General features: G+C 37.8%; 1 protein-coding gene across 1 annotated transcript; it reads left to right on the top strand.

The window, feature by feature from the left end:
• The first annotated feature begins 2,221 nt into the window (after positions 1–2,221).
• Positions 2,222–10,096, top strand: paqr7b (progestin and adipoQ receptor family member VII, b). Its single transcript, XM_028013066.1, has 2 exons — positions 2,222–2,413; positions 6,271–10,096. Exon 2 carries the CDS (start codon positions 6,284–6,286, stop codon positions 7,340–7,342), a length of 1,059 nt encoding a protein of 352 aa, XP_027868867.1. The 5' UTR covers positions 2,222–2,413; positions 6,271–6,283; the 3' UTR covers positions 7,343–10,096.
• Positions 10,097–16,407: the final 6,311 nt, after the last annotated feature.

The raw sequence follows: 16,407 nt of genomic DNA, 5'->3' as shown, positions 1-16,407 counted from the left end.
CACGATCTGCAGTGTTGGGAAGGTAAGGAGGAGTCTAGCCTGAGTTTTATAGGCTCGTTTACGTCTGTTAGGTTTTAGCACAGGCCTTCAGTCAGAGACACGCATGTACCCCATTTTGGATTGGTTCCATGAGATTCCATCTGTTGCATAATTTTGCTCAATTTGATAAAATCTGTTTCAGTTTATTTACATATTCAGCAATTTTACTTTTTTCTTCAGCGTTCTGTGTATTGTGTTCAGTACTACAACATCCTACACATTTATTTCTACTCCTGACAAAAAATGTTTAGAAATGTTCCAATATCTCAAATCAATTTCTCTCTTCAACTTGTTTTCTTAGAACACATGGCGACAGCTCTGCAGCGATGAACCGAAAATAGAACTTCAAAATCTGTGTCACTGTCGCTTGTCCACTATGATGTTTACTACTGCCAACTGATCAGCTCGATTTCTGCGCCTCTTACGATGTTATCAACACATACTTAAAAACGAAAAATGCAAAATCCTGCTGCTTCAGACCATATTTAATTTCACACAGTTGTTTAAGAATTTGACAGTATATGTGTGGACACGGTGTGTTTGCAGAAGTGGGTCAGTATTGCTGTGTTACTTCACCAACCTTCACACTGCAATGTGTTCAAAGAGACCGTTAGCATCATCAAACCACAGCAACGCCTCGTGATGTGACAAAACTTGCTTGCAGCCCATATTCCCCAAAAGGTCGATCATCTGGTGGACAGGCACCAGAAAGAGCATGTGTCCACTGTTCACCCTGATCCAAGTGTGTAAGAAATATACACTGTGGAGGATTATTCAAACCCAGAAACAATAGGGATTTGTCAGTGAGAGGGACAGCAACAAAGGAAGCGTTGTTGCTCAATGCAAAACAAGGAAGATCACAGACCATAAAAGTGATTTCACCACAGCAACCAAGGAGAGACATTGCTTGTTTTGCTTACTTAATGATATTCACTGGGATCTGAAGTGACTGTAACCAATGCACATATGCCTGGATGTCGTGTTACAACCTCAACCTCAATGTATCTTATACATTAATGCTATAATAAATAAATAATAATAACAACAACTATATATATATATATATATATATATATATATATATATATATATATATATATATATATATATTTATATGGTTAAATGGACACCACTAGATAGATAGATAGATAGATAGATAGATAGATAGATAGATAGATAATCACAGTGACTTTAAGCATATATTATCAAGAGAGATAATTTAAATCTCTTGATATATATTATATCTCTTCGCTCCAATAACATTATTCTTCTGCATGCCCCACGCTTTCGAACTGAAAAAGGGAAGCAGACATTCAGTGTGTTTTGCCCCCACAGCGTGGAATCAGTTGCAGTCTGAACTTAAGATGTCGGAAATGATTTCACTGGACGTATTTCGAGCAGCTCTTAAAGATAGGCAACAAGATTCTATGAAACAGTGTCATTGTTTTAAAATTGTTTTCATTGTTTTATACTTGTGCATATGTATTAATTGTTTTTATCTTGTAACCAGGTTGCTATGTATTGCAAATTTTTGCTCAGGTCCCTCTTGAAAATGACATCTAGATCTCAACGGGGTTTACCTGGTTAAATAAAGGAAATGTACATAGAGAGAGAGGGAGAGAGAGAGAGAGAGCGGTTGCTTCTCACTTTCTCACAGCTGAATGAGTTGACTTGAATTAGTGAAAGCGGTGTCCATTTAACCTTTGTTGTTGTGGGTGTTGGTTTCCAAGCAACAGTGAAAAAGAGACCAATCGCAATGGCTGCAGGTGAGACGTCCGCACGTGGAAACAGGAACAATGGCATGTGTAAAGTTCGGGGTTATGTAAAAACCTTAACGGTGATGCAAGTATAAGAAAACCATAATCTACACATGTAGAGCGGTAGGAAACAAGATTCTAATTTTATATTTATAGATGATTGTTAAGCTGCATATAACATCTGCAAATGTCTTAAAATATGAAAGATTAAACGATAAACAGTAAACAGATCAGCTGACTAAGATATATGAACTGACAGCTCGGTCCTCCCAGCACCCATTATGTGACAGAAATGCTGTGTGTCAGTGGAAGAATTTGTGTTATCAGTGCCTTGTCCTACACAGCCAAACGCAAGGCGCGATTGGTGGACACGATGATTTCTAATGCCAGAAAGAGCAGCAAGCGTACATGCTGATTGGTCAGAAAAGCAATCCGTCAGAGCGCGTTGGTTTCCTCCTCAGCAGCCGAGCTGCAGCCCGCTGCTGCTGCTGCTGCTGTAGTGACGGTTGTCTCCTGCCAGTCCGGCCCATCAAATAATGATATCCATGCTCTGCGCGGCTCTAATTGTTCCATCGACGGGTATATCTGACACCTCGTACTGACTCTGCCCCGCACAGGTAGGTGCTTCCTGTACGCGCTTAGCTGCTCTGTGAAAATGAAAGGCATCTCGCTGCTGTAATATAGATGGCACGCCGTAAGAGAAGCGCCTCGAAGCCAGAACCCGGGCAGGTTTTTTTTTGTTTTTTTTTCCGCCTTTCAGCGGATACCTTGGCTTTATTAAGCTCAGTGAAGGTTTCATGCGATCGGAGATAACAGCAAGCGGACGGTTCATTGTAGATACAGTTGCGGGTTTATTTTCAATCTCTCTATAAATTAGAAAATTGCCCCGCGGATCAGGTGCATATGAGCCTAACACGGTTCCCAGCAGCAACAGGCCCATTTAGGCCCGGTTTTAATTCGCACACAACCACACAAACCCGTCTTATTTTCCTTAGTCCACTTTGTTTTTCGTCTTCATCTATAAATATTTGAAAGGATGTCAGGGCTCACTGGATGCCGAAGGGCGTGGACCTGGGATGGAGCTATGTTACGTAATGCTCCATTCATCTCTCACGCCTCTCCTCCTCATCCTCAGCACATGTTCATCCCACAGTGGCTGATCTGCCTCAGCTCCCTGCCCTCCCCACAGCGCAGGGCAGGAAAGTACCGGAGCTCAAGGCAACGATTACATGTTTTTCTAATATACAGATAGTATAGAATAAAGATATTTAGTGGTGAAAAAATGCTAAACATCAAATAGGAACACTTAGAGTCTATGTATATGCTTTCTTTTTTGCGTCAAGGCAGCATATTTCTATATCTATATATATATAGATATATAAATGTGTGTATGTGTGTGTTTATGTATTGTGGACTTTTAATGAATAAAACAAATGAGCAAATATCCTTTGTTGTTTCACATTAGGGACACTCAGGTGAACCAGCAGCAAGTTAAAGGTAAATTGAAGTATGCATATTCAAACTAACATAAAATACAAGAAAATAGGTCAAAGTTTCATCATACTAAAAAAATAATAATACTGTACAGTTTGTAAAAATAGCACTCTAAGATCAAAATAAATTTTCTACTGAGTAGGGTTATTTTAAAATAAAGGTACAAGATGTGCATTTTTGTGCATAGAAAACAACAACAAACTATGAGAAGTAGTCAAAAGCTTATAAAATGCTCATAATTACATTGGACAGGGGTTTATACAGCAGCTGATGATTATCTAAACAGGAAATGGACGTTGAAGCTGTCACTGGTTGCTGCAGCTTTCTTAGCATTGAGATTTGAAGATTTGTTTTACCTCCCTTACCATCTTGTGTGTGGTGGAAAGATAAATATGGTTGCTCGTCTAGTCTAGTTTCTAAAAGGGGGTTGATTTTAAAACGTTTTAATTGTTGCTCTGACCATATATGCAAATTTAGGCAAATCCCTATTTCTTGACTTACGGAGATGCACACACAAGAGCCTTACTTAAATTGCATCTTCTTTCATTTTTTCTATTTTGAAGCGGTTCAAAGGGAAATGTCATATTGTGATGCAGGGAAACAAATCCTTAAAAACCAATATTAAGTAATTACATATTACACATCCAATAAGGCCTGTAAATGTGGATGCCGCTCTAACGTTGGATGTGACTTAATATCGGTGAATTCCAAACACTGACACAAGAATGAAAATTTAAAGGTTTGGCTTGACTGCAGCCCTCTACTAGAAAGAAACAGACGTAAACAAAAATGTTCATTCCTTATAAGAGCCCTGCTTACCTTTGTAGCATGGCAGATCACAGGACATGTGGGTTTTGTGTCAAACCTGTCTGACAACAATCATCTTACATAAGTATGTATAAGTTTGAAATAATTAGTAATTTGTTTCCAAATGGTGCTTTTTAAATACTACATTTGATATCATAGAAGATTAGAATATTATGATCAGGCCAGTAACAATGCAGAAGTTTATTGGGCTTAATGCTACATGCTTAATGTTTATTTTCAAAAGGAACATTTAATGTAGCAAACACGCCTCATATGAGCACATTTTTTAATTTACTCACATCTACCTGTAGTTAAAGTAAAACGTCAAAGGATATAATTTGTGTGGCCACAGTGGGAGAAAGCTCAATAACACTGTCCCATTTTGAGGACCATGTCAATTTCCTTTACTGCAACAGTTCATTATTAAACAGTCTTTACTTACAGTTTATGAAGCAATTAGAAAAAACAGAGTAAGAAGTCAGGTGGGTCTATAGAATTTCACAAACATGGGAAGTAAGAATGAGCTGACTAAGCATTGTTAATTTCTAAACATATAGAGTTTGATTGCTTTTCTGCTTCCAAATAAGTAAAAATGAAAAGTTAATTACAGACTGCTCCTTTACATTGTGCACGTTTTGGAAATTAATGCCACCAGTAGTGTACAACAAGAAACACTTGTTGTTCATAGCTTCAAAATATTCAAATAAAATGAAAAGTTTTGTTTTTTTGATCAAAAAGAGATTAATCAAAAGCCAGTACAGTGACACAGAGCAAACATGTGTAACTGCAGACTTCTTATGGTTCAACTAAAAGCAACTTTCTTATCTTTACTCTGGTCAGTTTGCAGTTGGTCTGTGGTAAACTGAGAACAGCCACGCAGTCAACCTGCTGTCGTTTCTACACTGGTGGCTTCTATAAAAACAAATCTTATGCAAACACACCCAGTAGTTATGGATGTAAGGGAAAATTTATGGATTGGAAACTGCACATGACCAAACTGAAGACCAGCCTTCAACAGTAATGCAACACTTGTATGTAAATAAGGGCAATATGGGATCAACCCAGTTCACCTTGACAGGTTACAACTCTGTCGTAAAAGGACAGCAGCAAAAATAATATTTTAGGTTCTAAATCTGTTTCAGAACGATATATTGAACATTAAAGATGTCTTGTGCTTTGGGATTTTTTGCAGTTTTAGTTAAACAGCTGGAGCTATGTCTCTGAAAATCTTTTTAATTCCTCTCCATTGTCTCAGTCTAGAGATTTTGTCCTAGCAGTAGAACCTGCTGAGTGAAATCAAGTTTGTTAGCCGAGTTCATCCTTTCCAGTTGATGACAGCTAACACAGCTAACGGGGGGCGCAGTGCCATTGCAGGGGGTCGCAGGAAGCGGTATGGATTAAAAAACAAAACATTACACAAAAGTGTTTCACTGGTAAGATGGCTTGTAGTGTGTTTTGTTGCAACCTGAAGTGTGAAATAAATTTCAGTGTAGTTTAAAAACAAAATATGTGTATAGGTTTATGTCTGGTTGATGTGTGTGCCCAGTTGATTTTTTTTTCATTTTGGGGGGGATTTTATTGTAAATTTGTATTGTATTGTATTGGCTGTAAAGGGCTTTAAAGATCAATTTAAAGATCTGAAGCAGATGCTAACTTTTGTAGCAGCTAGCAGTTAGCCAGTTGTAGTTTTTTCACAGTGAAAAACTTCCTTTTTGTCTGCTACTCTTTTTTTTTTTGGTCAGGTACCAAAATGCTACCACACAAACGGTTAAAAGGACAGAAAACTTCTTCAATGCTTGTGCAACTTAATGTTGCCAGCTAGCCTGATGTGTTGTCTTTAGTACCCGACTCTGTCAACACAACTGACCAATAACTCAAAGGCTGGCTCTTCTCCTACTTCAAAATGACTTTGATGCAGGGCATCAAGTAAAAGCACTCACTAATGGCCCATAATAATAGCCTGGACAGGAAGAGCATACCACACAGAGCTTTTCGAGAAAGATTTCACTTAGACAAGGAGTATTATGTCATTTTCATGTTGCAACTTGAGGATTACCAAATAAATTTTACTTAATATCGCTGTGCTCTGCATAAAGGCACAAATACACACAGATAGAAACGTCCTCTTTGACAGATTCAAATGTTCATTGCTTCTTTTCTCCTTCCCCTCTAGTCTCCTGGTTGCAATGGCCACGGTAGTGATGGAGCAGATTGGCCGGCTTTTTATCAATGCCCAGCAGCTCCGGCAGATCCCTCAGCTGCTCGAGTCGGCCTTTCCGACGCTGCCTTGCACTGTGAAGATTTCTGATGTCCCAAGGGTGTTCCGCGAGCGCCACATCCTCACAGGCTACAGGCAGACGGACCAAAGCTGGCGCTACTACTTTCTCACCCTCTTCCAGAGGCACAATGAGACCCTCAATGTGTGGACCCACCTGCTGGCAGCCCTCATCATCCTTGTGAAGTGCCAGGAGATCTCAGAAACGGTGGATTTTCTGCGTGATCCTCATGCCCAGCCCCTCTTCATTGTCCTCCTGGCAGCCTTCACCTTCCTCTCCTTTAGTGCTCTTGCCCACCTCCTCTCTGCCAAATCAGAGCTCTCATACTACACCTTCTACTTCCTCGACTATGTCGGGGTGTCCGTCTACCAATACGGGAGTGCTCTGGCGCACTACTACTATGCTATAGAGAAGGAGTGGCACAGTTCAGTGCAGGGCTTCTTTCTGCACACTGCTGCTTTTTTGGCTTGGCTCACTTGCTTCGGGTGCTGCTATGGCAAATACGCAAGGCACGACCTGCCCAAGTTTGCCCACAAGCTGCTCCAAGTGGTGCCGTCGGCGTTGGCTTACTGCTTAGACATCAGCCCCGTGGTCCACCGCATCTACAGCTGTTACTGGGGAGGCTGCTCCGACCCAATAGTGTGGTACCACGTCTACCATGTGATCTTCTTCTTAATCAGCGCCTACTTTTTTTGCTGCCCACACCCAGAGAGTCTGCTCCCTGGGAAGTGTGACTTCTTTGGGCAGGGCCACCAGATCTTCCACGTGCTGGTGGTGGTGTGCACCCTGACGCAGATTGAAGCACTGCGAACTGACTTCACAGAGCGCCGCCCGCTCTATGAGCGTCTCCACGGAGACCTCGCCCACGACGCCGTGGCGCTCTTCATCTTCACCACCTGCTGCTGTGCTCTCACCGCGTTTTACGTGCGTAACCGTGTGCGTGCCTCCCTCTACGAGAAGAAGGAATGAGGATGGAGTTCGTCCAAAAGCAAGGAGGGTTAATTTATTTTACTCTGTAGTGACGGTTTTAAAATAATTAACATGTTTTTGTCTATGAGAAATATTGGTTTGTGACAGTGACTTTTGCTTATTTCTTCTGCCAAACTACAGTAAAGTAACGTGACTGAGGATGTGACATGCAGTGAGGAAGCTGGGACTGTGTTGGTAGCCATGCAAATTCTACTCAGCTGTTTTACATTAACATGCGAAAACTGTTATTTTATACAGGTGAGTAGATACATTGAAGAGTGTTTTAAAATGCCCTTTGAACTGTGTTCTGTATAAGCTACCTGCCTTAATCAGACTGTAGCATTTTTAAGTTATGCAAACAGTTCAATCAAAATTCATAGGCTGGAATCTAATAGTTTCAAGCCAATATCCTTTTTCCTGCAGATTTTACTCAGCCTTTTATTATAAAAGCAGGTATATTTGTCATTAATGGATAGTCTTGACTTTTTGAAGTGAGGTTATATAAAGTTATTATAAGTAATAATTTCCTTACCTGACTGACCATGAGTTTGTAGAAAGAAATAATGAACCTTCATTGCAGTGGTAGGGTAACAGCTGGTCTGATGGAAGGCCATGCAATGAAACAGGTTTAGAAATCTAAACCTCTGTTTAGTCTAAACTAAAAATACTACTACCAGAGTAAAAATGTGGAGAAAAAAAATATCCCTGGACAAATGTGGATTAAGAGATTTAGTGGATGATGTAGAGAATTCAAGCAAGGCTGATTTTTGAAACCGAATCTCAAAAATGGATCAATCCTCTTTAAGTCAAATATAATATTCTTGATATACATATATGCTGACGTTCTATCTTAGTCTGAGCTGAGCAGTGATTTGCTTTTCATACTGGTCATCAACTAGTCAGAAGCAGATCTAGGGTGACTTCATAGTAGGGCTGCAAAATATCAGAAAAACACGCTGAAGTTCCCAAATACGGCATTAATGATTTATGATTAATCCACATGTTTCTGGATTTCTTTATAAATGTTCTTATTCAGCAGCTGAAGGTATAAATCAAGTAAGGGGACAGAGAATGAAGGTTACAGAAACTATTATCTAAAATAACTTCATAGAACCTCTGTTAAAAAAAATGAAAACTATCTGTATAGTTTTTTCAGGCAATGCTTGGCAAAAATCTTTAGCATAATTTAGGACATTTTAATAAGCTATTTGAAAGCCACTTCTTGAATTTAAATAAGCCAACAATATTTATTTGGTGACCTTCTTTGAAAATGAGACTGGTACTCTGTATTGGTTCAGTGATGGATCACTGGAGTCTTTTTCGTTGTGTAACAAATATAATTTATGTTGTTTTTTGATCTAAGGGCTGAAGTGTCAGCTTTCGCCTCACATCCCATGATGTCAGTGCTTTGCGTGCATGTTTTTAATTAGTGACGGTGATGAGAGTTGAGCCACAAATGCCAAGTCTAAGTTGGAATGTTGAGGTTTTAGATTGGTTTTTTTTTGCTTTCTCTTTTGTTTCTGTCTTTTTTTTTTATGTGCCTCTACGCATGTCCTTTGGTACATACTGTGGATGTTAAGTGTGTGAATGTCAATGAAAGCTTAGCCTTGCACTTTTTTTCTTACCTTGTAAATAAGTTGTACTTCTCTCTAGAGAGCATTGTCTCATTTTTACTACATCTCTCACACAATTCAGAGCAGGTTTTGTTTTCTAATGGAGTATATCGCATTCATATTTTTGTCAGACTTTATTGGTACTAATACATTGTTTCATAATGCCGTTTTGTTACTTTGAAGAAGACATTTATTGTCTTCAGAGTCCTTGGTTGACTTTTGTCATGAGACTTTCTCACATGGCTTTACAACAAATGTCACTTGGATTTTTGTCATAAAATCTCAAATGTCAGAGATGATCAATATTCATTACCTCGCTCTCTGTTCACAACCGTGTTTAATGTGCCAATCAATCTGTTATTACTTAAGTGATGACGGTACTACTGAGAAATGACTAATCTGAATTTTTGTCTCGGCCTACGATGCTGTTATTGGTGAAGTTTAAGCATCACAGTCCACAACTGTGAAACTTGGAACGTTAATTATGGCATTTTCTAAGTTGGTCTCGTTATGCACTGCCTGAATCAACATTGTACATAACTGTAACTGACAGTGCTGGCTATGTTTACATGCATGAAAACTGTATTTCTTCTGGTTTTGCGTGGCTTCTCTGAAATGATGTGATGCAAAAAAAAAAAAAAACTTGAGGAGAAAGACTGGATTTCAGTTCAGTTGCAGTGAAAAGGTGAACTAGTGAACAGCGGGATTCAGGCTGTCTTCACGCAGTCTAATGCTTTACTGAAAGATGTCTTTATAGGCAAATGATTTCCTGTTGGTAAATGATGTCTGTAAACATCTCACCAGCCCTACTTGTATAGTAGCATAAGGACCAAAGCAGCGTCTAGGCATTTAACTTTATGTCCTCTGTGAATTAAAAAGGAGAGGGAACAGCTGTAGAGCTCATAGCAGCATGGATAATCTCATAGATTATTCTAGTTGTATGGTGACAAACTGTTATGAATATGGCCAGTATTCTCTGTTCATGTGTATGTAAACATAGCCTCAGATGACACTTAAAGTTTCTCTTTATTCTTTTCAAAAAAGCAGGGTCAGAGGGATCAGAATGGTTTCTGTCTCTAACAATATCTGTAACTGTACTAATATGATGTGCTATTTAAAAAAAAATAAAGTGTTACTGTAACTCAAAGAGTAATGTGGTTTTTTTTCCTTGTTTTGTTTTGACAACGCATCAATTTGGAGCTGTTCTTTTTAAAGAAATTTAAACAACTTATGTATGTACATTTAAGTTAAATATATATACCACTGGTAGATTTAAAGTTCAAATATTTTTTTATTTATTGTTTAAAATTAGACGAGACTTTCTCAAAAACAAACATCAAAGAAATGTTACTTTTAAGATATTCTCTGGTGGGTAATTTTGTGCATTATGTTTTGTGCATTACACTGTAACAAATTGCCCTGTATTTTTACAGTAAAATGCTGGCAGCAGGGTTGCCAGCATTTTACTGTTAATTATACAGTACCCTTACTGTAATCAACTTTACAGTATATTACTGTCACAAAAGAAATCTTTTGATTACAGCACATTGCTGTTTTTATCAGATTTACAGTAGACTACTGGCAGCTGTGTTGCCAGTATATTACAGTTTTTCTGTGGTATCATTACTGTTGAATTCACATACAGCTTACTACTGTAAATTTCCAATACAAAATAGAAACATAAAAAAAAACACTTAGAAAATGTAAGTTCAATCACGTCAACCAACATTTATTTGGGAAAAAAAAAGAACCAACTCAAACATTGACTCATACACAGTCTTTAGTGGGCCACATAATAAAGAAGAAGGTTTTGAAACGACAACGTATGTGTGCCTTTAACCTAAAGATAAGTTAAACATTGTGCCTGTACAGTCAAAATTACAAATTACATCTGAAGCACAGAAAGTGGGAGCCTTGACAAAATTTATGCTATAAATTAAAAGAGATGTCTAAGATTTTGCTGACCTTTAAACCAAATAAAATCTCTCAAGAACACTCCTGTTCAGGGATAAGTTGCCTTCATGCCTGTATAGTTTTTTGTTTGTTTGTTTGTTTGTTTTTGCGCAGAGGGGCAACAATATCTATAGCCTGATTAGAAAGTTCTCACTAACCTATATGAAATTCCACTCAAAGTCCATGAGGTTTTTTTTAGCAGAGTTGAAATACGGGGGTTGACAGTGACCGACTTCTTTTGAACAGTTTTTCCTGTCCTCTTGGAGACGATCTTGCCACAGCTGGCCTTGGTCCCTCTTTCAGGGTTGATATCAAGAAAGTGCCTGAAAATGCAGTAATTTCAGATTAGCATATGATGCTTAAGGAGTCAGGGTCAAGATATATCAAATAATGTTATGCTAGCTTTCTTATTACAGCATGACAGATTAACTAAGCTAACTTTCAAACAGCTACAGTCTGCTTAAAAATGACAACTGTATGACAACATCATCTAACAAATAAATTATGCTCCAACTTACCGGATTGGCTCATAAAATGCAGGATTCAAATGGATAGTCCTTGTAAAGAAAATTCTAGAGGTTGCTTCCACATGTCACAACGACATGTCTTCTTGAAAAATACAGTAGCGTTCTGTTTAAAGAGAGCCTCTTTGCAGTTGAATCTAACATCATTCCCAAAATGCAATGCTACTCACAGTATATTACAGTATTTTATTAAAAACAGTAATAATTGCCCAGAATGCATTGTTTTTCACGGTGCAGTACCGTTTTCAATAGAAACAGTATGATACTGTTCAGTTTTGGCCGTTTTTATACAGCAATTTGTTACAGTGTACCTTTAGAGTATATGTCTCTTTGAATCAATTATTTCTTGCTCACGTTTATCTCAACCCGTTTTAACAATTTCTTTCTCAAATTTGACAACTTCATTAATCTTTTTTGTGTATATGCGACATACTGTATATACATATATGGCCCTTTAAGTCATGTTGTCTGACTTAAAGGGCCATTTTCTATTCACAACTACAGTATCACATAAGTAAAGGACTGTAAGGAAAGAGAAATTGTAGATTTAATTTAACAAGCACTTTGCTTTCGGATAGTTTCTTCTGAGGAATCATTTGGCAGTATGCTTTGCTCCCTCAAACCTTTCTCAAATTAGCGATTCAAGAACTTACATGTTACTTTACTGATTGTTATTCACACTCAATAGAAGAGTGCATGCTTGCATTTTAATTAGAAAAGTATGTTAGGCACAAACCCTCAAGCATTTATGTACATACTAACTCAAAAGGAATCAACTTATAAACGGCATACAATGTATTTAATTAATTCATGTTTCTGGTTAAATCAATATTTGCTAACTGCAGAATACTTACTCATGAACTAAATATGATTTTTGTATTGATTTTCATATGTTGCATTTCATATAGACGAGACAAAACAAACGTCAAAGAAATGTTACGTTTAAGATATTTTTGTTTCACATTTAATTAAATATGGCATGTTGAAAAATATTTATATCCTTCACAATAAGCAGTGAAAAAAAGTTGCATTATGGCAATCAAAACATAATAATTGCTCTCTAGCATTTTGCATGTTTCTGCTGGTAAAGTTTATATTTGGTGATTAACTTCAATTCTTTCAGGCTGGAAAGCCTCCTTGCAATCACCCTAATCTTTAGCTCTCTCCACAAATTCTCAATCAGTTAAATTAAAAAACGTTGTTGATTTTGTGGATGGATCATGTTGATGTGAAAGCCTCACAACTCAAAAATAAATGTACATAAATCTCGAACCCATATATAAAGATTGTTTCTACACAATAATTACTGGCTGTACAGTGCTGAAGTTTAACAAACTGTTTTGCATGCATGTTTGGTGCACAACCCTGATTCAAAAATAGGACATGGTGGAAAATGCAGCAAGTCTTACATATACCCTTACAACATGAACTCAAAACATACATAAGTTCTTGCACTGTTGTACTGTAACACGCAAAAATTTTGCTGTTTTTTTTTTAGCAAATCACTGAAATTGTGAGTCAATATTAAAGTGTTCGTCGTGAATCAGTTGAAAGCAGTTCAAACATGTTCATGAACATGGCCATCCACCTACACAGACAGGAAAGAAGCCAAAAAAATCCTGTACAAGATGAGCTGTGGAGATCCAGGCCCAGGAGGGAGAATCTGCTGGTAGGAAAATCATGATGATGATGATGGCGATGATGAAGCCAGGACTGGATGATGTTGGATGAACTGGTGGAGTTTCCAGGAAGGAGGTGAGTATACCATCAGAGGTGGAGGCCGGCAGGTGGTGCTGTTTTGTGTTAATGGTGGCCTGTCACTAGTCTCTTTGTCTTCATGCTGTCATGATAACCAGGAATACTGATCAACCAGTGAATGGATCGACCAGACACAGCTGTCTTTATACTACGGTTGAGACACAGTCACTGCACTCAGGTGATCTCCATTCCACTCATTGTGAGACTATACAAGCTCCAATTGGCTGAACCTCTGTTTAATTAGGCCAGTCACTTTAAAAGGGGGTGAATATTTATGCAATCATCTATTTGAATTTATATGTCTATTTATCATGATTTTGTAAAAATCACTTTTTACTTTGACATTGAATTTCTTTTTATCCCCCCCCCCCCCAAAATTTTATTAATCATGATTGATTTCTGTAAGCAAGAAAAAGACTAAACATTCAAGGGGGTGAATATGTTTTAAAGTTTGTGGTTGGCATACACAGAATATAAAGAATGTCAACACACTGTAACTGTTCGTCGTTTTGTTAAAATAAACATGTATTTGCTATCGATTGCAATCACAAGATTTGAACAAAAAGTGTTTTTGGACAGATATTCTTCATTCTCTCAGTGTCTATGGTTGAATGCAGACTCATTAGCATCAACCTGCTACATCAGCAAAATCAAGAGTTTTCAATGCCAGCGAGATGCATCACGTTATGGTTCATATATCACAGCTTGAAAGCATGTTGTTTAACTCATCACTCCATCAGTATTTATGTACTCCATCAAATGCATTACAGGCTGTTAATTTTATTTTCATGCCTTAAGCTGCATCCAGTTAAGTGTTAAATACCTATTATACAACTCAGGATTGCTTCTGCACCACTAGAGGGCAACCTTGTCATTTGATAAGAGCCCCGTTTTATAGCCGTATAAAACGTAACACTATTAGGCAGGGTATTTTAGGAATAAAATAATTAATAAAGGGTTAATTCAAAAACTATTCATAAATACCTTTGAGCAGATTTTTAAATAACTCATTCATGACAATGGAGTTTTAGTTAGACTAAAAATGTGATCTATTACTCTGATCATTGGGCTGTAACATAATGAGAGTAGTGATGTAATCTGAGCTGATTACTTAATGAAAAAATAACATGTACAATTCCTTTTATTCAACTCAATCAGCTCTAAATGGCTGCGGTAAAAAGAGCAACTCATCATTTGGGGTTTCTCTCTATAGATGAGCTCCAGCCTTTTGGAAATGTTTTTGTCACAAAAAAAAAGAAAAAGGAAACGTAACATTTAAGCAGGTATAATTCCAATAGGGGGCACAAGAGATCCTCGTGTATTTCTAAATATAAACCTGCTACTTACTGATGTGCCCCGGCTCTTTGTGAAGCACATGGGGGTCAGTTTAGATACATTTGTTGTGAGCACTCACAGAATTCATTACAAGTCATCTATATCTTTGATTAAACCGCAACTTATCACAAACTGTTCCCCTCCTTAAAAAAAATCAACCTTTGGTGGAAATAAATAGTTGAGTCATTTGCATAAAGAAGAACATTGACAGTAAATCAATCCTAACCCTGATCCTGGAGCAATATCTAGAGCATCATCTAGCCCACACTGCAGTTTGTGGGTGGCACATATAGTTTAAAAATGCATACATGCATGCTCTGTATGGTAAGGAGAGGTTGAGAAGATTTTTATTCATATTTACATGGGTTCTTATCACATTTTGGAGGATTGTGTGGGTTTACAGATCACTTTGCCTTTAATTTGTATTCATGAGGAGCCCTGTTTATGATGATCAACTTGACTTTATGCTCTCCACGTATGTATAATACATATTTTTTCTTCTGCATGGATGTAATTTCCTATTTTGTGTTAATGAGAACAAGGTAGTTATGGAAAAGAATCATTGAATTTTAAGCCCAGAAATGGGCTCTTGATACGTCTGCGTTAGATTTGATTAATTCACAGTAATACACACTCAGACGGTCCTAAATCAAATGGCAGAGATAGTGATAATTGCCTTACAGGCTGCTTCCTGTCCTCTAACTATCAATTTCTTTCTCAGACTCCATCAATTTTCAGAGGTCTGTTTCTGGAACCGCTGAGTGTCCCTCTCTTTTGTCCTCACACGTCTCCTTTCCTCTCATGGCGGCTAGTTGCTTTACACGAGGACTGCTAGTCTCCATTTCTTTTCTTAATGCTTCATTTGCTTTGTGCGTATTATGTTGGGGTCAGGGTGGAAGTGTTGTTGCAGGTCAACATTGTGTTTTGTACCTAAAGGTTTGACTTGTTCAACAGCCTTGCTCACAGCCGTTACACTACTTTTTATTTCTGGCAGGTGACAGACAGCATGAATACTCTCCCCTCCCCCATTTATGTTGGGCAAATATCTCCTGGGATTCTATTACAACATATTTCTATTTTGTAAAGTTTAACTAATTTCAATTTCTCACCAGAAACTGAAAATACATGGTCAATAATTGTTTATAGTGGGCGCAGAGGTAAAGTCACACGTATGTGTGTCACTCTGTAACAGGGCTCAGTAAAACCAACAACAAAATGATTATAAAGTTTACATTTTAAGTTTAAATTGTCCTTAGCAGCTTATAAAATTAATTAGTGCTAGTTGTGCTGCTGGCATGGCTAGCATGACAAAAACATAACATGGAAAATGTATATCTTTACATTAACTTTGGGAGTTACAGAAATCTACCCACATTTTCTAATTCCAACATGTTTCAAGAGATGGAAAGTTAAAAAGGATCCAGATGCAACTTTGTGTAATCAATTCAGACTTCTTGTCATTTGCTGAAAGTCTTGCTCTCTTTCTCAGGCAGCCATGTCTCAACATGATACTAAAAACATCTAATTTTGAGTCTTCTTCCCTCAGTAAGAGTGGCAACATCAAAGCGTGTTGTTGTCAGCATGACCTGGAAGTGGATAGAATAGTGCACTAAGGAAAAAAAGAAATAAAAAATCGGATTCAGAGGCTTCTGAACAGCCAGTACCTGCTCAATCAACCTGAAGATTGGGAAGCTCTGGTCACCATCAGATTTCTCAGGGCACCTAAGTTATAAAATTCAAATTAGTTTGTACTTTTTTGGGATTGGTGTCATTTCAAGACCAAAGGACTTCAGTTTAGTCTCGACTCCACTAAAACTAACTGGTAACTTCTGCTAGTTCAAGTAATCTGAATTTGTAATGTCACCAAAAATATACCGCACCT

This window comes from Xiphophorus couchianus, chromosome 3 (genome assembly GCF_001444195.1).
Source record: "Xiphophorus couchianus chromosome 3, X_couchianus-1.0, whole genome shotgun sequence".
In the NCBI taxonomy this organism is placed as follows: domain Eukaryota; kingdom Metazoa; phylum Chordata; class Actinopteri; order Cyprinodontiformes; family Poeciliidae; genus Xiphophorus; species Xiphophorus couchianus.
The sequence above is the reverse complement of the archived record's forward strand: the minus strand, read 5'-3'. Positions and strand labels throughout refer to the sequence as shown.

Bases quoted from the DNA above. Each gene is read 5' to 3' on its own strand.
- paqr7b (XM_028013066.1), top strand. From the start codon at position 6,284: ATGGCCACGGTAGTGATGGAGCAGATTGGCCGGCTTTTTATCAATGCC.